A 24,801-nucleotide genomic window follows, 5' to 3' on the forward strand; every position below is an offset into this window, starting at 1 on the left:
GGGAAATGTGCAGTAATGGAGTTGTTTAAGAGTTCAATTTTAATTTTGCTCCTTCATTTTCTGGAAGGAGTCCTGAGTAATTCACTCATTGAGTTGAATAATAATGGCTATCAAGGCATTGTTATTGCCATTGACTCTAATGTCCCAGAAGATGAAGCACTCATTCAACAGATACAGGTAAGTTCAAAGTGGTAATTACCCATGCTTCTAAAGAAATATTAAGTTTAATATTTCATAGAAGAATTCAAAAGTTCAACTGTATTTCACTGAAGTTATGTTTAAATGTGTCGGTTACATTTATAAAATGGAAATAACGCAACCATTAAGATTCTTGAGAGGGACAAAAAATAAATATAATGTACATTACTCAAAGCTCGATACTTCATTCATCTTAATAGGTAACGTGAATATTTATGAACTGGAGGTAATTTCATTGAGAGTTTTATAATCCTGTACCAAATCAAAGACAGATAGATTTGATGGATATTGTGAGATGTTCAGCAGGTAGTTATTTTGCCTATTGATTCAGAAAATATTTTTTTTGTTTTTTTTTCTTTCTTTTATACTCTTCTCTGAGATATTATTGGAATAATTCAGGACATTATTCTGTGACATAGATACAGCCCTCTTTCTCTTCTAGGAGAAAGTCCTGAATTTTTCATTCCCAAGGCAATGGATCTTTCTAGGACTGCTGAGCAGCCTCACCTCACTTGTTACTTCTTATGGAAGCAATTAGAAAAGCTAGAGAAAGAAAACTGTTCAGGCTCAGAGCAGAGACACTTAAGTGTTACTAATGTTCAGAAATTGGAGTGGTTATGAACAAAAGCAAACAACTAAAATAAAAGGGAAGTGCCTTATGAAAGACCACCTTAGAATCTAATTGTTACATATCTAGAATAAATATTGCACAATGAACAAATGTACTAATTTGTAAAATGAGAATAATTATAAGTTCTCTCATCACAAGATTAAATTCAACAATATATTCATAAAAGGGAAACTGCATGAAAGGTATATAGTCTAGAGACAGCAAACATTTTTATGTTTTATCAAATTTTACAATTTTTTCTCAAAATTAAAAAATGAAGAATAAATGCCTAGTTCCTGGTACATAATAAGAACACAAAATAGGTATAAATAACCATTAGTTACCAACAAGTGCCTAATTTTGTCCAGTTAGGAAAAAAAATGTTCATTCGCTTAACCAAACCACAGCAATTAACTGAATATTTTTCTGGGCAAATTTTCTAGCGGTATGTGAGCTCAAGTAATATATTGCAGGGGACCTACCACAGTGGCTCCATATTCTGAATAGAAGCAAACACAGAAAGACATAGTTTAAAAAATGCCATTTAAAGAAGTTTGGTTTGGAGAAAGACAGCAGTTGGTTGTTAGTGGGAAGACTGTTAGGTATTACTGCTACTCATGAAAGGAAAATTCATACTATTTGTAATTGCTCAAAAATCAGGTGAATTTTTTTATTGCCTCTCAACTTGAATGCTATCAGCAAAACTGAAGTTACCACTTGTAGTAACAAGGAAATAGTGGAAGGAAAATGACTAGCATGAGTCAATGAGACTCAGAAACATGATAGAAGAACATAGATGAATATTTCAATTGATTGATGCTATTTTCAATGTACTTTGATCCTCACTATCTTTGGGTGTTTTTCTTCTGAGAAATTTACTTCTTACCAAAGTTATTAAATTAACGGTATGTTCCTTGACACATTACTATGTGATGAATTGTTTACCTTGATTCCCTCTGCATCCTAGCGACTCTTTGAAAGGCAATAGTGTAAAATCAGAGTCCATGAATAGTAATAAAAGTTAGTTCATATTGACTTGATGTTTCAGATGTGCAGAGTTCAGCACATGCACTGTTGAGTGACTGCAGTGCCTTTCCTGACTTCCTTACTATAATCTTTTTCAGGGAAGACACCCTCTCAAGCCCTTGTGGAGACTGAAGCTTCTAAGTTAGCTCCTAAATACTTGTTTCTATAGTACAGTTACAAACAGTATTCTACCCTTGTCCTTTGGGAATTGATGACCCATTCTATAAATTATTATAATCCCTGACCCTCTCTAACAAAAACATTTGTCAATTTGTAGATGGTCATTTTCTCAACTGCTGAAATAATACCAAAAATAAATAAATATAAATGATTGATGATTGTATCATGATTATCCTTATATATAAGTTATATATGTTTTATATATATGTTATATATGTTTTATTTTTCCTAGGATATGGTGACTCAGGCATCTCCATATCTATTTGAAGCTACAGAAAAAAGATTTTACTTCAAAAACGTTGCCATTTTGATTCCCGAAAAATGGAAGACAAAACCTGAATATAAGAGACCTAAGCTTGAGACCTACAAAAATGTGAGAATATCAAGTCATGTTTCAAGTTCAATTTTCTTTTGTAATTCAGACTTTTCACCTAAATGATTGAAAATCAAATAAAACTGCTTTAAGAAGCATCACTGTAGATAAACTTAGTTCATCTGCTGAAAATATTAGAATGATGAGAATTTTTTTCAAATTTCAGGCTGATGTTCTTGTTACTGAACCTAATACTCCAGGTGATGATGAGCCCTATACCGAGCAGATGGGAAACTGTGGAGAAAAAGGCGAACGGATTTATTTCACCCCTGACTTTATAGCAGGGAAAAAGTTGAATGAACATGGACCACAAGGTATGGATAAAAAGTAAATACTCTGCTACATTAGTAATTTTATCGTTTCCTGCTAAGGTAGAGCATTATCATAGAGAAAGCATACACAAATCATATTACCGAGCAAAACAGTATTTTACTCATTTTAAAATAAAATGTATTCCTAGTATTGTATATGTTAATATAGTATTTTGAACTTTAGGAAGTATTGACAGATACTGTTAGTTATCTGTTGTTAATACAACAATAATTGTAAAATAAGTTTAAAATGAAGTATTAGGTTTCTACACCCTAATTACACATTATTATTAAACACATTATTAAAACTCATGCCTGCAATTGAGGCACTAGTCACCAGAGGGCAGGGACTCACAGTGATATCACACTTTTTTGTTTGTTTTAAATATGAGCAGATCATTAAAATACAGGAGGTGACTGACAGGTGGGACTAATTAAGTCTCCATTTTTAACTAGTTCTCCTTTAGTATTGATAGTGCCTGGCTATGAATCATATTTTGAGTACTCGAGAAACTATTCTCAAAATTAGTTCTCTAGATCCTGCGATTAAAATACAATTTTCCTTCACAAAATAAGCTCTTTGTGTGTGTGCATGAACATGAATGTGTGTTATCAGGAATTGAACTTACTGCCTCACACTTGCGAGACAAATTCTCTACCACTGAGCAATTTCCCCAGTTTTTTTTATCATTCTTACATGAGCTGCACTGAATAATCTTTGGAGAAAATACAAAAATAAGCATTGGAGTATATATTATACATACTTTAAAAGAATACTAAGATATTATTAGCTGTTTTAAGCATTAGGTTTCTTTACTGTCGTGATAATTATAACAGCTTAATTTTTTTCCATTTAAATAGACAAGACAGAGAAAACAAACTGATTTAAAAAAAAGACCAAGAACCCTCATGTTTCATTCCCAAATACACGAGAGCACATTCAGACCTCATCAGAAAGGAGTGGCAAAGAAATATACTCCTTCTTTGTCCTTTTATAACCCTCCATCCCACCTCCATAATGGAATAAAAAATTTACAATATGTGATTCAGTAAATAATACTGCATTGATTTACCTCACTGCCCCTTCCCATTCCTCTGCTTTCTCCAGCCATGATCATCATCATATATGTAATTTCTTTATAAACTCTCCATTCTGTACTGTATCTTCAAGACAGATACCTCACACTCTTTCCTGACCTCAGTACCTAAAGAATAGTTGGAATCCTAAAACTAAAATAGTAGGGATTCTGTGGCATATATCCCCTTATGTAGCCATATATCTACTAATATACTAATATTCCTACTAATATACATTTAATAAAAACGGAACTATGCATAAGTCATTAAAATCCATTTATATTTAACTCACTGAATGCCTATTAATGTTCAGGACACTAAGTTCCAAGACATAACAATGAAGATGAATCTTGTGAAGGTGACTAGCAAGTAAGCAGAGCTGACAATAGAATGTAATCAGTGTCATAATGAAATGAATGAAATGAAAAGGATACTTGGACTTGTTTGGGAATGTCAAAAAATTATGTCTAGTGGATATAGGCTTGTCTTTGAGAGTTTTCCAGGCAGCAATAGAGAATATTATAAGTTGAGAAAAAACATATAAAAAGGAACAAAATAGGGGCTGGAGTGATAGCACAGCGATAGGGTGTTTGCCTTGCACGCAGCTGACCCAGGAAGGACCTGAGTTGATCCCCAGTGTCCCATATGGTCCCTCAAGCTAGGAGTAACCCCTGAGCAGCATCGGGTGTGGCCCCAAAAACAAAAAGAAAAAGAAACAGAAATAATCAAGAGTCACTAGAAAGTCAAAGAAGTTCAGAAATTTATTTTACAGTTTTTCAAGTAGATTGAGAATAGCAAGAATTTAGATTACAGAGGAGTCTGTGATGCTAGGTTGGAAATTTGGACCAAACCATGAGTCCAAACGGGAACCACTGAAGTCTAAAGATATAAAAGTCAGTGAGTTATGCAGCAATTTCTGAGTAAGTGGCTATTAAAACTTACTAGAAATATGAGAGCAAGGTCAAAGTCAAAAGGCAAAGGTGAAATAGGCAGACTCTGAGGTTGGGTCAGTTATGAGTCACAAGGAAGAAGAATCCTTCAAAGATGCTGTTGGCAAGCCTGTGAACAGCTCGGGCTCTAACTGCAGGTTGAATAGATTAGCATTGCACTGGGATGACAGGGATTTTACATATTTGGTTGTGCATGTTATTTTCTTGGCTATATGTTTTCAAAAATTGCCATTGTCCTATTAGATTCTTTCTTACTATGGAAAGCAAACAATCAAAATTATCGTAGCATGCATTAAACATAGCAAACTCATAATAAAGCATAAGAACAATCAAAAGAATTGCTTTGTTCTAGTGTGAGATAGTAATTAGGTGTTTAAATATTTTCTCACAGGAAGAGCATTTGTCCATGAATGGGCTCATCTAAGATGGGGAGTCTTTAATGAGTATAATAATGACCAAAGATTCTACTTATCTAAAGGAAAAATCAGACCAGTTACGTATGTATATTTTCATTTAACTTTTCCCAAACTATTTTAAGTTTAAACTCTTTATTCTTGATTATTTTTAACTCAGTTAACTTTTACCTTATTATTTAATTCTTCCTTAGTATTTTATTTCACATGCCAGCAAAATGAATTTCCACCAATGGTGGAATCAGAATCAGGTACTACCCTAGGGTGGGGCAGAATGCCAGGTCACACCCTAGGGTAGGGCACAATCACGGATCAGGGTAGGGTCACTAACATAATAATCCCCTAAAATATTTGCATATACAACAGACAACCATAAGAAATACAACTTGTTATGTTCAAATCCAGAATAAGATTTAGTGACATAAACTAGTGAAATTTTTTATGCTTTGAAGGCAGATGATATCTTTATAAACTTTATTAGGGAGTGTATCTGTGAGGGATTATGAACTTGCTACAAAGACAACCTGAATATTAAAATAAACAGAATACTCTACCAATTTATAATAAACTTTAAATGATGTCATCAGAAAGTAAGCTGAGCACATAGACCCTGCTTTTGGTTACCATTAGATTATGAGAAAGTTCTTTCAACCAATAATTTTAGTGAATTTAAACTATTTTCTTTGTTTCCTGTTTTTTTTTTGTTTTGTTTTTGTTTTTGGGTCACATCCAGCAGTGCTCAGGGGTTACTCCTGGCTCCAGGCTCAGAAATCACTCCTGGCATACTCGGGGGACCATATGGGATGCCGGGATTTGAACCAATGACCTTCTTCATGAAAGGCAAATGCCTTACCTCCATGCTATCTCTCCGGCCCACTATTTTTATATAAATATAAAAGTTGTAAAACTTTGCCATTTATTTTAGGGTACTATATACTCAAACTAGATAGATGCCATGTAAAGAGAGTTCTATACTATAAATACTAACTTTCTAAAAAGAATTTTATGCTAAAGGATAGTTAGTAATTTACATCTGGCAGAATTAAGGAAATAACAGACATACTGTGGCCAAGTAGGATTCTTTCTTTTTTATAATCCAAATATCAAAATAATTTATGCTTAGTGGAAATTTCCAGGCACTTGATAAAGATGTGCTTTAGGAATGCGAGAGAAAGCAAGCTAGCACCAGGTGGCCACGCTTCTGTGGATATGAGAAGCTCAGCACTTGGATGGCCAAGTAGGATTCTTTCAGAAACCTGAAAATGCTGTGAAAATAAGTAGTAAATAATTGAGTTTTAACTTAGTAAATGTACTAAACTTAGTAAAAGTTACTAAACTTAGTAAATTAGAAATTAACTTAGTAAACAACTAAGCAGAAACTAAGTAAATAAGTTTATTAAGTAAAGAAAAAATGACTTACAATAGATCCATAAGGAGAATTTGATCTTTTGCAATGTATCATAAAGAATTTGATCATTTTAAACACTTATATTTTGAGGTGAAAATGCAACATCTAGAACAGGAATTTGGCACACAAACTTCTCTACTTTTAATGCTTATAGTTCTACTTAGGTGATGGCTCTTAAAAGAGATACCCTGAGCTTTGGTTCTATCTCTGTCTATATTGGTGCAATTGTTTTTGAGGGGAGTTATATTGGGTACAAGTACAAGATCGCTTTATCTCATAGGAGAAACACTACTTTCATAGCGTCCACTCAAACTGTTAGCTTGGTCATTTTTCACTATATTTTTCTCATTGCAGCTTCATGCCAGGAATAAATAGGCCCCAAGAACTTCCTTTAGCCACACATAGCTCACACAATCATTTAGCTTGTTCTCTCTGTATAGCACAGACGACACATGATGTCACTACCCTAATGTTATGTTAGATTGGCCTCTTAAATCTCAGCCAATGAATAATTTGCCATTTGATATAATTAAAGAACATGGTTTATGTTATTATAATATAATAAGTACAATAAAATGTATTTTATTAATAAAATATTTTCATTGTTAATAAAATAAAAAAGTTTGTTGTGCCAAATTTCTGTTCTAAAAGTTGCATTTTAACCTCAAAATATGTGTTAAAAATGATCAAATTCTTTATATAGCATTTCAAAAGATCAAATGCTCCTTATGTATCTATTGAAAGTCATTAATTTTTACTTTTATAAAAATATAATAATATAGTAAAATAACATATTTTAATATAATTAAACTCGGGGAGAGGCAAAACATTTTAAAATGTCTTGGATATTTTAAACTCTTTGAGAAAAACTAATAGACTCTTTTCCAATTGGATAAATCCATTAATGGTAAAAAATAAAACCAAGGGCTAGAGAGATAGTATAATAGATAAGGAACTTTCTTTTGCATGCAGCCTATCTGGATTTGATCTCTGGTAGCTCATATGGTCCCTTGAGCACCACCAATACTAAACCCTGAACTTGTATGCTGCCAAATATTGCTTAACCCCCCACACATCCCCAAAATGAACATTGGAATTTGTAAGCATATAACATAAAGAGAAATATAAAATACTCTGAAAACTCAAGAACTTAGCAAAAACTTCATGTGTTTATGATAAAGAGACTCCTAGTTCCTGATAAAGAACTGAGGGGACTAGATTAGATGGTGTTTTGAGAACTTAATGTTAATTTTCATACCAGCATAAGCTAAATTTAGCTTTTCTGATACATAAAGACATTCTGATAAAATTTTGGAAGTGTCTTATGTACCTTCAGGTGAACAGAAATAACTTTAATAAGTATTATTATTAATAATATATTTTTTATTTAAGAGATGTTTTGGGGTTTTGCATGTTTTTGTTCCTAGAAAGGATATCAGAGACAGGCTAACTATGAAGTCTAATCCTTTGAAATGGTAAAATCACCTAACCTTAATATATTAATATAACCTTATTATATTTTCAGATGTTCAGCAAATATTAGGGGTGAAAATAAGGAAAAAAAATGTTCAGGAGGGAGCTGTTTTGACAGACCATGCAGGCCTGACAAAAACACAGGACTGTACAGCAAGGACTGTCATTTTATACCTCGTGCTGACCAGACTGAGAAAGCTTCCATAATGTTTCTACAAAGCCTTAAGTCTGTAAGTACCCTGTTCCTGTTCTTTTCTTCTTTCTTGTCATGTATTTAGGGAAGTTATGCTATGAGAGAAACATGTTTTAGGAAATTATCAATGTTAATTTTCTGTAGGATAAGCCATGCTCTGGCAGCTCAAAATTGGGATAATGTCAGATATTCTCTTAATCCTTTCTAAGGTTTGTTCTTGCTTTCTATGCTCTTCTATTGCTACTATTGTTAGCTTAGTAATAATTTTTAGCTAAGTGATAATTCTAAACTTTTGATGCCACACACTTAAGTCTGGTAAGTTTAGACTTATTTTAAAAATTCTTAAAGTTGTATAAGCACAAAAAGTAAACTGTAAATTCATATAGGTTATTATTAGTTAATAAGAACACATTCAACTTAGCTGAACTTTCAGAGATCTTTTTGGTCTGATCTTCCAGGTTCTTATATAAAATCATGTTTCATTTTCTGAAATAGAGAAAGGTAGTTTGCAAGAGTTTGGGAATACCAATGTGGTATGAATTAAATATTAGGTTCATGTTTCACCTAACTGATCCTTGGTTTCTCAACTTTGTAGTTATATTCAGAATCTTTCAAGAAGAGGCCAAAATGATGTTTTTTAATTAACCAATTTAATATAATGTGTATTTAAAAATATACCTATATTTTTATCAACTTAGTCAAGATTTTTTTTTATCAAGTAGCCTGTCATTTTTGTAATTTACTTGAATTTTCAGGTGGTGGAATTTTGTACAGAAAAAAACCACAATAAAGAAGCCCCAAACCAGCAAAACCAAAAATGCAATCTCCGAAGCACATGGGAAGTGATTCGTGATTCTGAGGACTTTAAGAAAGCCACTCCTATGACAACACAGCCACCCAAGCCCACCTTTTCATTGCTGCAAATTGGGCAAAGAATTGTGTGCTTGGTTCTTGATAAGTCTGGAAGTATGTCGGTACGTTCAATAGGCCTAAGTGTCTTAGCTGTCTCTAAGTTGTGTAATTCTGACAACTCTGTACCTAATATCTGGGGACACCTTAGAATTGGCTGGGAATAATACCACACACACACACACAATGCTCAAAGGTCAGAACAGTGACAATATCATTGTCATCAAAACTGCTTAAGTTGTGTAATTCTGACAACTGTGTACCTAAGATCTGGGGACACCTTAGAACTGGCTGGGAATAATACCACACATACACACACACACACACACACACACACACACACACACACACACACACACACTGCTCAAAGGTCAGAACGGTGACAATATCATTGTCATCAAAACTGCTTATCTGTGTACCTAAGATCTGGAGACAACTTAGAACTGGCTGGGAATAATACCACACACACACACACACACACACACACACACACACACACACACACACACACACACACACACACACACACCTCAAAGGTCAGAACAGTGACAATATCATTGTCATCAAAACTGCTTATCTCAATTTTTCAATAAACGTTCTATCACATCTCTTATTTACCAGATGAAATTTGCTTTCAATTTCTGAATAAGTACCTAAAGAATTACAGTCCTAACAATTTTTGTTTCATTAACATTATGTTCACTGGCATAATTAGAATTATTACTAATATATTACACTAATGATTTCTGAATTTGGCTTTATTTCTTAGGGCTTCTAGAATTCTGTCCAAATATTCAACTCAACATAGAAGGGAAATTTACCTGCTCACAAGGATGTGGTTTGGGTAGATTATTATTAAGATTACTTTCAGAATTTCTCTAACCTGATCTGTGTTTATATGCCCACATAAACCACACCTGATTGCCATTATTCTTTTGCTTCTCCATTTAGACTGATAAACGCCTTCAACGACTGACCCAAGCAGGCAAACTTTTCCTGCTGCAGACTATTGAACAAGGGTCCTGGGTTGGGATGGTGATATTTGACAGTGTTGCCTCTGTGAGAAGTGAACTCATCCAAATAAACAGTGGCGCTGAAAGGGATGCACTCATCAAAAGCTTACCCACAGCCGCGGCAGGAGGAACTTCCATCTGCAGTGGACTTCGATCAGCATTTACTGTGAGACAATTTCCACTAACATGTTGATCTATATTATAGTTGGTTTTCCCCAAAATTCCCCTTAAGTATTTCCATGAATGCTTACTGTCTAGTTGAATTAAAATCAAATGCAGAATAATGGTTCAAATGATACAAAAACAAGGATTCATCAAGCTCTTCTTACTAATTCACTCACTCTTTTGTGCTTCTCTGCATCTTTGCATTAATTCTTTCCTTCAAGGTTGCTTGTATTCAAATTATTATTCATGGCATGCTTTCTACCAGCCAGACTCTGTGTCAGACAATAAAAATATCATTAAGGAGGCCCGGAGAGATAGCACAGCGGCGTTTGCCTTGCAAACAGCCGATCCAGGACCAAAGGTGGTTGGTTCGAATCCCGGTGTCCCATATGGTCCCCCGTGCCTGCCAGGAGCTATTTCTGAGCAGACAGCCAGTAGTAACCCCTGAGCACCGCGGGTGTGGCCCAAAAACCAAAAACCAAAACAAACAAACAAAAAAAGAACTTTAAAAAAAATATATCATTAAGGTCAAATGGACTTTATGTCTCTTGTCATGGAACTTGTAATTTTACTGAATAGGAAAATACTTTAATCACATAGTTATACAAATAAGTACATGACCATAAAATGAAATGAGATAAAAGAAAGGCAAATAGGAATATACAAAAGTATCTTCTGTAAAGAGACAAGAGTTCTAACACATGGCTAAGTTTTGAGGTAGTTAAAATATCCCAATTTCTGAGGAGAAAGGACATCCTTTCAAAATCTTTCTAAACCTAATATATTATTTATTAAATTATTAAAATTATTATTACTAAATTAGAGAATTTCTTAAAATCATAATTATGATTTCATTGAGTGTATATCCATAATAATGTCATCCTTTAATTTACATATTAATATCTCAGCATAACCAACAAAATTAAGAATAAAATTATTTTATATTTAGATTATTGCATAATGTAGTCATTCTTACTTTTCCAGTCTTCAGGGCTCTCTTTAAGACCCCCCCCTCCCCATATTTAACTATGCCTGTCCTCCAGCACTTCTGTGCTAGCTTCTCAAAGAACTTTCTTCTTCTGCTGCTTTTTCTTCTTTTATACATTAAATCACACTCATTCTGCTAAGACCTACCATAGACCTACACCACCTAATTCTTTTTAAAGAATTTATTTTGTATCAAGATGCCATTAGCTTACAAGATATCTGGGCATCTGATTGTATAAAAGAACCATAGATATTTTCTAATCGCTCCCTCAGGGCTCAATCCTACTGTCCAGCATTCTACTGTCTGCAGCAGGGGAGAGTAAAGAACATTGTCAAGTTCCATGAACATTGCTGACTTAAAATCTGTCATTTAAAGAGATGTTTGACTTTTCCAAGATATCTTCATTTATATCCTTTGCAATTTCTTTTATCATTTCCTAAGTGCTCTTTTATTCCTACACACTGAGTCTAAATCATGCCATATATTATGCCATTAGGTGATTAAGAAGAAATTCCCAACAGATGGGTCTGAAATTGTGCTACTAACTGATGGTGAAGACAACACTATAAGTGGGTGCTTCAATGAAGTGAAAAGTAGTGGAGCCATTATCCACACCGTTGCCTTGGGGCCGTCCGCAGCCAAAGAATTAGAAGAGCTTTCTAAAATGACAGGTGAAGGATGATATGCTGAGTTCCTCTGTTTTCTCTCTTGCACTGTATTGGGAACTCTAGTAATCTGGGGAATGGTGGACAGATATATGGTTAAAGATAGACTTTCTAACCAAGGAGTTCTCTTATTTCTAAATCACCAATAGACTTGACTCTACCTATTTAGTTGAATACATTGGTTCTAGGATTAGGACATTGTGAAGAAGATGGAATAAACATAGCACCTAGTGATAACTTTGAATTGTTTTTCCAGAGACACTGGGAGGAGTCTAATAGATTACTTAAGAACCAGGTGGTTCTGTTGCGCAATGGATAGCACAACATCCAATTGGACTTCTACTTAGGAGCCATTCATTTCCACTACCTACATAATACCATGATACACAAACTCTGTTAACAATAGAAAGTACAATGAGGGACAAAAAAATGGAGTTTTTAATTCTATTTTGGGAGGAAATATCCAGAATTATGACATCTTAATTGAGACTAAAAAGGAGCTGCATTAGGGTGATTAGCCTGCAGAATCACACAGAAGTTTGCTCTGTACAATAGATATCACTGCTAATAATGATATCAGGGTGAGGTAAAGTGCATGCTTCGCAAGCTGGAGCGCTGGGTTTGATTCTGGGTACCAAATAGTTACCTGAGTAGTGACAGGGTAAAACCCAAGCAACACAATGATAGTAGCCTCTGAGTAATATCACATGTGGTCCCCAAACAAACAAACCCCAAAAATTATATCATGGTTCTAATTCTAATATGTGAATAGATAATTTAAACAAATTTCATAAGTTTTTTAATTGCTTAATATATAAACACTTCGTAAATAGACAGAGACAGTTTTATACATATTTTTAAGCTGAGGTCCTTCCTGGGGCATTTAAATTGTTTGCTGCTAATACAACTTATTTTAGGCTGAGTTTCTTAAAATCAAAGCATGAAAATAGGATTTGAGTGCATGGGATTTACAGAGAAAAAACTCTCGAGCAGAGGAGGAAGAGGGAGGTACCAAAGGACAGGAAAGGAACCAAACATAAGTTTAAACTTGGCAAAATTCTAGCTGAAGCATGACCCCGCAGGGAATATATAGAGGACAAGGCTTTTGTGCCATCATGTCTGTTAAGTCAGTGGTTGCACCACTGAATTAAGGCAAAACTTGTCTTAGATGTGGGTGATATTAATAGTATAAATGTGCCTTCACATCACCTATATTAGTTTCATCTGTTCTACTTACCCTTAACATTTTAGGTGTGCTATATTTATTTTACTATATGTTAATTTCATGTAAATGTCCCTTGTCAGAAATGTTTCCTAATGTTATATATACATCATTTTTCTGATGTAGGACTAAACTTAAATTTTCAATTTGTTAGAATTGTTCCTAAAATAATAATAAGTCCCTAGCCCTTGAAGTAAGACTAAATTAATTTTCTCACATGCAAATGAATAACTTTTGTAACATAATAGTTGAAGAAGTCAATTGACTGACAGATATGGGTGAAGTTTTTTACTTAGCAGGCTTTAAAAGAGTTTTAGTCTGGAGAGATAATGCAAAGCAGTAGAGCGTGTAGCTTGCGTTTATGAAGCTTTAAGTTTGGTTTTTGACATTATATCCTCTGTTATCCACCATCCTACCACTGCCACCAGCCCATAGCAGCACTGGGAGCAGTCCTGATGCCCTCAAGCACTGCCAGGTCAAAGCAGTGCCTCATCATTGGGATTGAGTCCCTAACCATCAGGTTTGCCAGCTGAGCACATCACTAAGAATTGCCCGGTAGAAAAAAAGAAAGAAAGAAAAATGTCCCAAGTTTTTAGTTAATCTAAATATATATTTACTATATCAATTTAATAACACAACAGAACATTTGTTTCATGTATTCTATTATCTTAACATTGGCTAAAATGTTGCAAATGCTTGCTTTTGTTTTCTAAAGAATAATCTTTATGTAATTGCATGTAGGTGGTATACAGACATTTGCTTCAGATCAGGCTCAGAACAATGGTCTTATTGATGCTTTTGGGGCCTTTACTTCAGGAAATGGAGCTGCCTCCCAGCGTTCTATTCAGGTCAGTTGCTTTTTATGTTTTTATGTTGGTAAATAATATAGCTAAATTGGAGAGTTTAATGACGAAAATGTTTCTACACTCTTCTAGTAGAGAATTAAAAGTTTTAGTTTGATATTAGGCATTATTCCTAAAATGCGATGTAACTAATTTAAACAAGGCAATTTGTGTTAACTTGTATAGAAATGACAGTAATATCCTCATGGAAATCAACAACACAAAGTATAAATAATCCAAGAATTTGTTTTTAACATCTGGTAATAAGCACTCATAGCAATGAAATTGGCTCAGAATTGTCTTTAGAATAGATTATATTAGTACAATTTTGGGGAAATGTCTTTGGGAATTACTTGTCCTGTTCTCTATTACCTCAGATCCCTGATGTTTGCCAATATTTTCTTGTTGTATATTTAAACTAACTTGTTCTGTTAAAGCCCAAGATATACATCCAGATAACTGGATCTTGTGGATATGTCATTAATTTTCAGACCATTGGCAAAACACTTCTTATTTGCCAGATATGAACAAGAAAACTTCTAAAGACCTTTTTGATTCTGAAATGTAAAGAAACCTAAAGTGTATTTTAAAAGTCTTGGGACAATTTTAAAAGAAGAAGAATATTAAAATACATTTTGATGATAAAAGTGAATATTATACAATAAATTCTTTAACTAGAGTGAAAAGCAACAAGTATATATCTATTGAATTAGGACTTTTACTCTAAACGTTTGAAAGTAAAAGTATATTACACCATTTTTTAGAACAAGAGACTTTCTGTTTATCAATGTAGTGTTTATTCAATCAAAGAAATGAAAACTTATATTTCTTTGGCTGAACCTAGTTCAGTGAAAAACAAGTTACAACAGCCAGTTTTAGAAAAGGGAGGTTTGTATATTTGAAAAAAAAATAATACAAGTTTATAGATGTTTCTGCTCAATTTGTTTTGTTTTGTTTTAAGAAACCAAATATGTGGTCTAGAGAGATAGTATGGAGGTGGGGCATTTGCCTTGCATGCAGAAGATGGTGGTTCAAATCCCGATATCTCATATGATCCCCCAAGCCTGCCAGGGGTGATTTCTGAGTGCAAGCCAGGAATAACCCCTGAGCGCTGCCGGATGTGACCCACCCACCCCCAAATGAAAGAAAGAAAGAAAGAAATCACATAATAGGGAAAGAGGTTGAAAAATGAGCAGGACTCATTTACCCACATTCCAGGAGAATCAGATTTTAGAGTTTTTTACATTCTCCATATTTAATATTATAATCTACCTATAAAAATATGAAGTCTAGGGGCCGGGCGGTGGCGCTAAAGGTAAGGTGCCTGCCTTGCCTGCGCTAGCCTTGGACGGACCGCGGTTCGATCCCCCGGTGTCCCATATGGTCCCCCAAGCCAGGAGCAACTTCTGAGCACATAGCCAGGAGTAACCCCTGAGCGTTACCGGGTGTGGCCCAAAAACCAAAAAAAAAAAAAAAATGAAGTCTAGCTCTATGAACAGGCCTCCTAATCTTCTAAAAGCTATCAATTCAATAATATTAATTAGGAAATCATCTTCAAAACTACACTTGCTTAAAAAAATCCTCTTAATTCTTTTCCACCTCAATCCATGCTCTATCTTCATTCATTCTTCTTCAAACATTGAAGAACATTGGCATTGATATATTTACCTTCAGAGAAATTGTGATAGTTTTTGACATAAAAATTATATGATTTCAATCAAGCAATCTGCCCATAAATAAAAGTAAATTCTATCCAGTACTTTTAGTTTACTGTTTTGTAGATGATATTATCTGTATATACTGTAGGTAGACAGTAAGAACAAGAACAACATTTAGAAAAGAGAAATCATTTCTAGGTGGTGTGTCATGGAATACATACAAAGATTCATGGATAGAGTGATATTTAAACATATATGGATAGGTGAGATTTAAACAAATATAGATGAATGTAGAGACTTAAAGGAAAAATAGTATGATAAAGTCATAGAGGATTAATGAGGACTCTTCTTGTATATAAGAAGAAATATTTGAATGCCAACTTTAAATAGATAATTTATATTTAGATCACAATAGCTCCAGAATCCTATTTAATGAAGGCAGAATAAAAGATACTATGCATCATAGTATGATAGTATATACTATGTATGATTCTATCATACTATGTATTTTTCCTAGGTTGGAAATGCAAACAGAAGTTCACCAGTTGTCTGTAAAAAGTTATTTATTAATTGTTCCACAATAGTACTAAAGCTCATACCAAAGTACCAAAAGAAGTCTTACTGAAAAAACAAAGATACTATGTTGTAAAAGTGATATTTTATAGAAAGTAAAGAGTTGTTTTTTCTTAACAGCTTGAGAGTAAGGGACTAACCCTCCAGAATAGTCAATGGATGAATGGCACAGTGACTATTGACAGCACTGTGGGAAAGGACACACTGTTTCTCATCACCTGGACAACACAAACTCCCCAAATCCTTCTCTGGGATCCCAGTGGAAATAAACAAGAAGGTTTTGTAGTGGACATACAAAACAAAATGGCTTACCTCCAGATTCCAGACAATGCCACGGTAGGGAATCAATCTATTTCCACCTCAGAATTTGACACATTTTTAAAAAAGTTCTTACAAAATAACTGCTAAAATATTTTAAATTATAGTTTAGGTAATATGGCTACCAAAGTGCTAAGTTCATAGTATCTATATACATACTAAACTTCCCATCATTGCACCATTTTTTAAAAGTTTAATATTGTTAAAATTTTTTTAAATATTACTTTAGGCACTATAATTTACAATAAGTAGCTGCTTAAAGGAGAGAAAATGTTGAATGAAAGAGAAAGAACAAGGACACTATGCCCATCCAATTGAGATCACTTGGATGATAGCAAATCAAGAAAATAAAATTGGTGATAATTTCTCCAGATATTAAAGGAAACCCCATAATAATTTATAGCAGTCAAGATAAAATTTATTTTTTAAAGTTTCAAAGTAATAAAATATTTTCTTCTACTTTAGGATACCATCAATTTGACTTTGTTTTAGTAGAAAATAAAACGATAAGGACATTGCCTCTAGGTTTCATTTTCCTCAAATATGATTCTCTTGAAAATAAGAAGTATAGACCAAAAATATCAAAAGTTTTCATGGCCATTATTGCACCATATATCTTTTTAGCTATGCCTAAAACATATATGTATCACAAGGCTCTTCCTACAAGTGATTTTGAAATCAAGTCAGTGTCTAAATTAACTTATCAATTGAATTGTCTCCCCACTTTATTTCTGAGAAGGTTGGTACTTGGAGTTATAGCCTGCAAGCAAGCTCACAAACCCTGACTTTGACTGTTACCTCCCGTGCATCAAGTGCTACTTTGCCTCCGATAACAGTCACCTCGAAAATGAACAAGGACACGGGTAAATTCCCTAGTCCTATGGTAGTCTATGCAAAGATTCATCAAGGAGCCAAGCCAATTCTCAGGGCCAGTGTCACAGCTCTGATAGAATCAGCTACTGGTCAAACAACTTCCTTGGAATTACTGGATAATGGAGCAGGTAACTACCCTAGAAACCGAAAAATTCACATCTCTCTTTTCCAAGAAGTAACTAGGGAACAGTAGTAGAGCATGGTCTATGAGAGGGTTGGAAGTAGGAAATTCAACTCTGGGAGTCTGAAAAAGGTCTCATTTTCTCCTCAATTCCTAGATTTTAAAATGTTGGAAAACTTAAATAAGAACCTACTTTTAACTTCTGTAAAGCCTAAAACTCATTTTTAAACTCAAGGTGAATAACTCAGAGAGTAATATTTCCCAAAAGGCATATAAGAAAATTATTATTTTATGTGTGAATATTTAATAGACATGTATTTATAGTCCTATAATTTTTGTCTTTGACATGCACTTTTGAGATATTGTTAACCTTACATTGCAATTTAAGAAACATAGATTTCTAAATTTATGAAGTAGCAAGAATGAATTCAAGCAAAGTCCTATGTGGCTTCTCAATGTCTTTGCAGAATCTATTATTCACACACACACAGACACACACACACAGACACACACACACACAGACACACACACACATCATCTACTGTTTACATTTAAGAGATCTAACAGAAAGAATGAAAATTCTATTTTTCTTTTTATAAGAAACATAGGTCCTTCCTCACCACATTAGAATTAATTCTTTGGATAAATTTCCTACCAAAGGCAATTCTGGAGAGAAATAGAGAATTTTAAAAGTCATGTAACAAATTTTCTCCCAGCTGCAAACAACAGTTTAACTTTGTATAATTGAAATAGTGAGTTATAGTTAACATACTATGTTATGTATTGCAGAGACACTTCCTGATTTGATAAAAAAAAGGGGGGGGGACAAATATTCAGGATGACAATAGATAGAGTTAAAACTAAACATACACAAAAATATGCACTCTAAGAAATGCAGTTGACCTCGTTGTAAATATAGCTAAATCTTAGAGTCTTTTAGAGATAATATATTATTTATGTTTCAAAAAATTTTAAAGCACTAATGAATTGAAAATAAAATCATTCGGGTTTTTTTCTCATATCTCTATTTAGGTGCTGATGCTACCAAAAATGATGGCATTTATTCAAGGTATTTTACAGCTTATAATGAAAATGGTAGATACAGTGTAAAAATACGAGCTTTGGGAGGAATAAACTCAGCTAGACAAAAGTTGATATCTCAGCAGAATGGAGCCATGTATATTCCTGGCTGGATTGAGAATGGTAAGTAAATTTTTAGCACACAAATCATGAGTGAAAGATGTAGAAGCTAGAGAAAATGTATATACTATGGTAGAGGGTGGATATCAGTGTTCAATCTTGGCATTTGGTTCCAATATTTGTCTGTTGTGGAAGCCCATTCTGTTCACTGTACAGAATTTAACAGAAACCATAAATCCTACCCATCATCTAGTAAAAGCAAGCCTATAAGCCTGACAACAAAAATGTCTCCAGAAAGAGAAGAGAAAGAGAGAGACAGAGAGAGAGAGATCAAGTGAGAGAGACAGACAGACAGACAGACAGACACATTCACACACACACACACACAAATGCCTGCCATGAGAAGGGGAATCAGATCAGATAGACAGGAAGCAAACTGGGGACATTGGTGGTAGAAAATGTGGACTAGTGAAGGAATGGATGTTAGACATTGTATAGCTGAAACTTAATCATAAACAATTTTGTAAATGTATCTCACAATGATTCAAAATAAAAATTTTAAAGGTTGGTTTAGTAAATGAACAAAGATAATTAAAGTTGGTTTTGCGGAAGCTCTCTTTTCTATTAATTAGACTAACTGTACAAAGTTATGTCTCTTAAAGTGTATTTAAATTATTAATAACATGAATAAAAGTAGTAGTAGTAGATGATTAATTCCAAAAAATAAATAAATGTTGGGGCCAGGGCGTTAAAACATTGTGTAAAATTTGCCTTGCACACAGCGGAACTGGGTTCTATTCCTGGCATCCATATGGTCCCCAGAGTCTTCTAGGAGTAATTTCTGAGCACAGACCAGGAATAACTCCTAAGCACATCTGGGTTTGGCCAAAATCAAACAAACAAAATGTCTCCAGGGCAGTAGAGATAGTATAGGAGTAAAGATTCTGCCTTTCTTAAAGCCAACCCAGTTTCTATCCCTGATACTTACAAATGGTCCCCAAGCACCATCAGGGGCCACTCCTGGGCACAGATATAAAAATAAACCCTAAACACAGTTGGGTGTAGCCTACAAAGAAAGAAATGTGTTTCCAGCTTCAGTGATGTCTCCTATGGAAACAATAATCCCCATCTAGGTTAAATTTAAATTTTCTCTGCCTCAATTCAAATCCAAGAAGCTTTCTACCACTTAAAGTGTTTTTGGTCATCTCTACTTTACTTTCTTCAGTTGTAAAATGGAAATAATAAGATATCTATCTACTCAAGAATTTTTAAAAAGGCAATAAATTTAGTAATCTGATAATAGCAGGTAATAATAATTTTATAAATATTTCTAATTATTTTTATATAAATCTTCAAATATCTTGTAATGTTCATCAATATGAACATTTCCATAAAATTAAAAAAGAACTGAGATCTTTTGTGTACATCATGATAAGCTCACTATTTCTTTTTTCTTCTTCTTTCCTTCTGCTCAGACTAGACAGAATAGCAGACAATCTAGTATCAGCAAGCACTTGAAGGCCTCACATAAACAAGTGAAAAATTATGTTACATGAAATACCATTCCACATCTCTCTTGTTTAAGTGTAATGCCCTCAAGCTAGAGGCACTGGCTCACTCCCAGGATTCAAGGTTCCATTCCTCTCTAGTCGCTAATATCTACTCTGCCCTTGGCAGGTCTATTTCTAGCACAAGTGTGAAGGTGATCATAGGGAGAAAAAAAACTTTAAAAGTCATGTTAGAAGAGGTAGCTCAAAGGGCTGCAGCACCTGTTTTTTATGCAAGCAGCCCCATTTCTATGCCTAATAACAGAAGAAATCCCCAAGTTTTGAGTCAGGTGTTGCCCCTGAACACTGCTAGATGTAATCCAAAAACAAACAAAAGAGTAAAACACCTTTCAAAGCTCCTTCAATATTTCAGGTAACTTTAGTTTCACCTTACTCTTAGTCTACTTACGTAAGTATATTTCATACCTCTCATTATTCATGTGGGAAATAGGTTTCAAAGATCCTTAACTCTTCATAAGTAATTGTGACAGTACTTGGATTGGCACCAAGTCATTTTCTTCACTTTATTTTTTTCTGGATCTTAATACTAAGTAAAATAATCTCAGAACCAAATGATAATCCAATGGATAGGAGCACATGCAGGAGGCCCAGTATCTATCCTGTGGACCACATTTTTTGTTTCCTTTTTCAGAAATGACTCCTGAGCATGAAGCCAGGAGAGTCCCTAGGTGTGACCCAGGTCCCACAAACAAAAAATAAAAAGAAAGATCATCTCTATAAAGATTCAAATAGTAATTTTGAACCTACTAAGGTATAATTTTCTTTTCTTAATATTAGATGAATTAATATGAAGATCAATCTTTCTATATAGACAAAATATTTAATAGCTATAGAAAATAATTTTTGAGAAAGAAATTCCATAATACATGGCATTATGAAATATTTTTATAGAAATCAGAGAATTTGAATGATTTGAGCATAGTAAGGTATTCTTTAAATTTCAGAATTACATTTTGTAACTTCTCAATAAAATATAAGGAAAACTGGAATTTCTGCAAGAACAAAAACCATAATCAAGGCAAATTCTGAAGGCTCAGATGATTTATTGGCAAACAAATAGGAAGTATTCAAAACCAAAAGATCTATCTAGGTGGAAGAACTTTCTTGAGTAATCGGACATTTAAAACAGGGAGCATGTAAGTTGACCTCACCAAGAACTCATTAAGATCATTGGGAGAAAAACAATTCCAGAATAAATGTAATAAAAAAAAAATCTTCAAAAATAAATACAATGATTCTGTCTTTGCTTTTTTTTTTAATTTTTTTTTTACCTCCAATGAAAACTAATTTGGAATCTTTATGGTTTTTGTTTTTGTTTTGATTTTGGTTTTGGGGTCACACCTGGTGGTGTTCGGGGGTTATACCTGGCTCTGCTCAGAAATCACTCCTGGCAGACATGGGGAACCATATGGGATGCTGGGATTTGAACCACCATCAATAGGCTGGGTGCAACGCCCTACCGCTGTGCTATCTCTCTGGCCCTGGAATCTTTTTTTTTTTTTTTTTTTTTTTTTTGGTTTTTGGGTCACACCCAGCAGCACTCAGGGGTTACTCCTGGCTCTACTCTCAGAAATTGCACCTAGCCAGGATTCGAACCACTGTCCTTCTGCATGCAAGGCAAACGCTCTATCTCTATGCTATCTCTCAGGCCCCAGTCCCTGGAATCTTTATGTTAATCAGTTAAAATAAATTTTGTGTATGTAAGGAAAGAAGGGTATGATGGAGGAATTCTAAGAACAAGATAGAAGGAAATATAGCCATTGATTTATGGTGCTGTGATGTTCTTACCATGTATTATAATGCATTCTAATGCAGGTGAAGTGAAATGGAATCCACCAAAACCTGAAATTAATGATCTTCAAGGCAAGCAAGTGTGTTTCAGCAGAACATCCTCAGGAGGTTCATTTGTGGCTTCTAATGTCCCAAAGAATCCCATACCTGATCTGTTCCCACCTTGTCAAATCACTGACCTAAAGGCAAAAATCCAAGGAGGAAATCTCATTAACCTGACTTGGACGGCACCTGGAGATGACTATGATTATGGAAGAGGTAAAATGAATATGTAGAGTCCTCACTACCACCAAAAGCAGATAAGGAGTTGAGGAAGGCAGATGTATTGTGATGTACACAGAGGGCAAAGATCAGGGTCCAACTCGAATGAACTCTGAAAGGGAAGGTAAAGATTTTTAAATAAGAGAGATTTTGAATTTGAAATAGGATCAATTTTTGGTGTGAAATCTTTCAATCAGGAAAAGGCACTCCTTATTTTTTATTTTTGTTATTTTTTTTCTGAAATCTTGCCAAATGTTCTTTTAATTCGGCCCTTTTTAGTAATGACCGCTGGAGATAAATAAACAGCCAACACAAATATCTATAAAACAGAGTATTCTTTGGAAGAAATGTATTTGCAATCAAGTTTTTCTTCTCAAAGTGTGACAATAATCTTTATTTGAATATTTCTGGGTGATTCATATTCATAATAAAGTTTGAAAAACACCTATACTAAACATTTCACTATAAATAATAAAACAAACAGTAATTATACAAACTCCTCTCCTGGCCAAGCTTTTAAAGGTCAGAAGTAATGACCAAAGCCTTAAGTTACTCTGGTTCAGCCTTTCCTTTCTTACTGTGTCAAGATACACAAAACAAATGTAAAGGTATATAATTCTTATAAATATGGATTATCAGTTGCATTTATTCTTAAAAGCTTTAAGAGAGTGATTTAGATTCTAGTAGATTGTTAGAACTTTTTGAGAATTTAATTTAAAATGGTCAAATCACATTTGTCTTTTTTTATTTTTGTAGCTTCCAAGTATGTCATTGGAATAAGTACAAATATCCTTGACCTCAGAGATAAGTTCAATGAATCACTTCAAGTGAACACTACAGATCTCATTCCACAAGATGCCAACTCCAAGGAAGTCTTTGTGTTTAAACCAGAAAACATCATTTTTGAAAATGGCACTGATCTTTTCATTGCTGTTCAGGCTTTTGACAAGGTTAACCTGACATCAGAAATATCCAACATTGCACAAGTATCTGTGTATATTCCCCCAGAGGTTCCTCCAGAAACATCTGCTCCACTTCCTTGTCCTGATATTCATATCAATAGCACCATTCCTGGCATTCACATTTTAAAAATTATGTGGAAGTGGTTAGGAGAATTACAGTTGTCAGTAGGCTTGCACTGACTTTATAAAAAATGAATAATAAATAATTCCTACTCCTTTTGATTGTAAAATTTTCTAAAATGTATTTTAGACTTCCTTTAGAGAGGACAAAATGAAATGAAAAGCTGCCCTTTGAGACACAAATTAAAAGAACACTGAGGTACCTTTACATATCAGAGAGACTGGCACACATCTCAGAGAACAAGAACAGTCAGTTGCTGGAGGGGATGTGGAGAGAAAGGAATTCTCAGTCACTGCTGGTGGGAATGCTGTCTAGTCCAGCCATTAGGGAAAACAATATGCAGATTCCTCAAAAAACTGAAAATTGAGCTCCCATATGTTCCAGCAATACTACTTCTAGAGATATATCCTAGGAACACAAATACACAATACCAAAATGCCCTCTGCATGCCTATGTTCATTGCAGCACTATTTACAATAGCAAGAATCTAGAAACAAACCAAATGCCCAACAACAGATATGTGGATAAAGAAACTGTGGTACATATACACAATGAAATACTTTGCAACTGTCAGGGTAAATGAAATCATGAAATTTTCCTATACATGAATGGACATGGAAACTATTATGCTGAGTGAAATAAGTCAGAGGGAGAGATATAGACACAAAATAGCCTCACTCATCTGTGGGATTTAAGAAAAATAAAATATAGTATGATAATAATAGCCAGAGACAATAGAGATGAGGTTTGAAAGAATCAGCCCATGTTACATAGCTTACCACAAAGATTGGTGAGCACAGTTAGAGAAATAACTACACCAGTGACTATCATCATAATGGTAGTGAGTGAGAGAAATAGAATGCTGGTCTCGAAGATAGGCAGGAGGGTGATGGTTGATGGTGGGAAGTTTGCACTGGTGAAGGGGAGTATACTTTTTTTTATTACTGAAACCCAACTTCAAACATGTTTGTAATCATGGTGCTTAAATAAATATTTTAATTTAAAAAAGAAAAGCTACCCTTTAATTTTTAAAGCCTGAATATTTATATAACTTAAATAAATCTTCTAATACAACTTGAGATAACTCAAGTCTTCTCTTGAGTAAACAAATTGTACCCAACTCATTAGCTCCAGCCTGTATAGACCATGAGTAAGGATCAAAAATATATGAGGAAATTTAAATTTTCAGACATGTTCTGGATTTCAGAGGGGACAGTAGGAGAGATGGGCATAACTTTTTGTCTCTATGGATTCCTAATCCCATAGAACGAGAAAAGAAATAATATGAAGTACCCAGTGCCAAATAAAATTCAGGATCTTTAAGCATCAGGAAAAACTAAAAACTATAACTTTTTTCCATTTTCTTTCAAGAGAACTACAACAGAACATTAATCCTAAC

At 34.1% G+C, this 24,801-nt stretch overlaps 1 protein-coding gene across 1 annotated transcript; it reads left to right on the plus strand.

Annotated features, from left to right (window-relative positions):
• Positions 1-15: 15 nt before the first annotated feature.
• CLCA1 (chloride channel accessory 1) lies at positions 16-23,461 on the plus strand. The gene is made up of 14 exons (XM_049772552.1): positions 16-177; positions 2,247-2,387; positions 2,554-2,701; positions 5,117-5,222; positions 8,072-8,249; positions 8,968-9,186; positions 10,073-10,300; positions 11,784-11,958; positions 13,916-14,022; positions 16,368-16,583; positions 17,305-17,566; positions 18,592-18,762; positions 22,083-22,316; positions 23,076-23,461. The coding sequence occupies exons 1-14, from the start codon at positions 16-18 to the stop codon at positions 23,459-23,461; spliced, it is 2,733 nt and encodes a 910-aa protein (XP_049628509.1).
• Positions 23,462-24,801: the final 1,340 nt, after the last annotated feature.

The sequence above is a fragment of the Suncus etruscus genome, chromosome 4 (genome assembly GCF_024139225.1).
Source record: "Suncus etruscus isolate mSunEtr1 chromosome 4, mSunEtr1.pri.cur, whole genome shotgun sequence".
Taxonomy (NCBI): Eukaryota; Metazoa; Chordata; class Mammalia; order Eulipotyphla; family Soricidae; genus Suncus; species Suncus etruscus.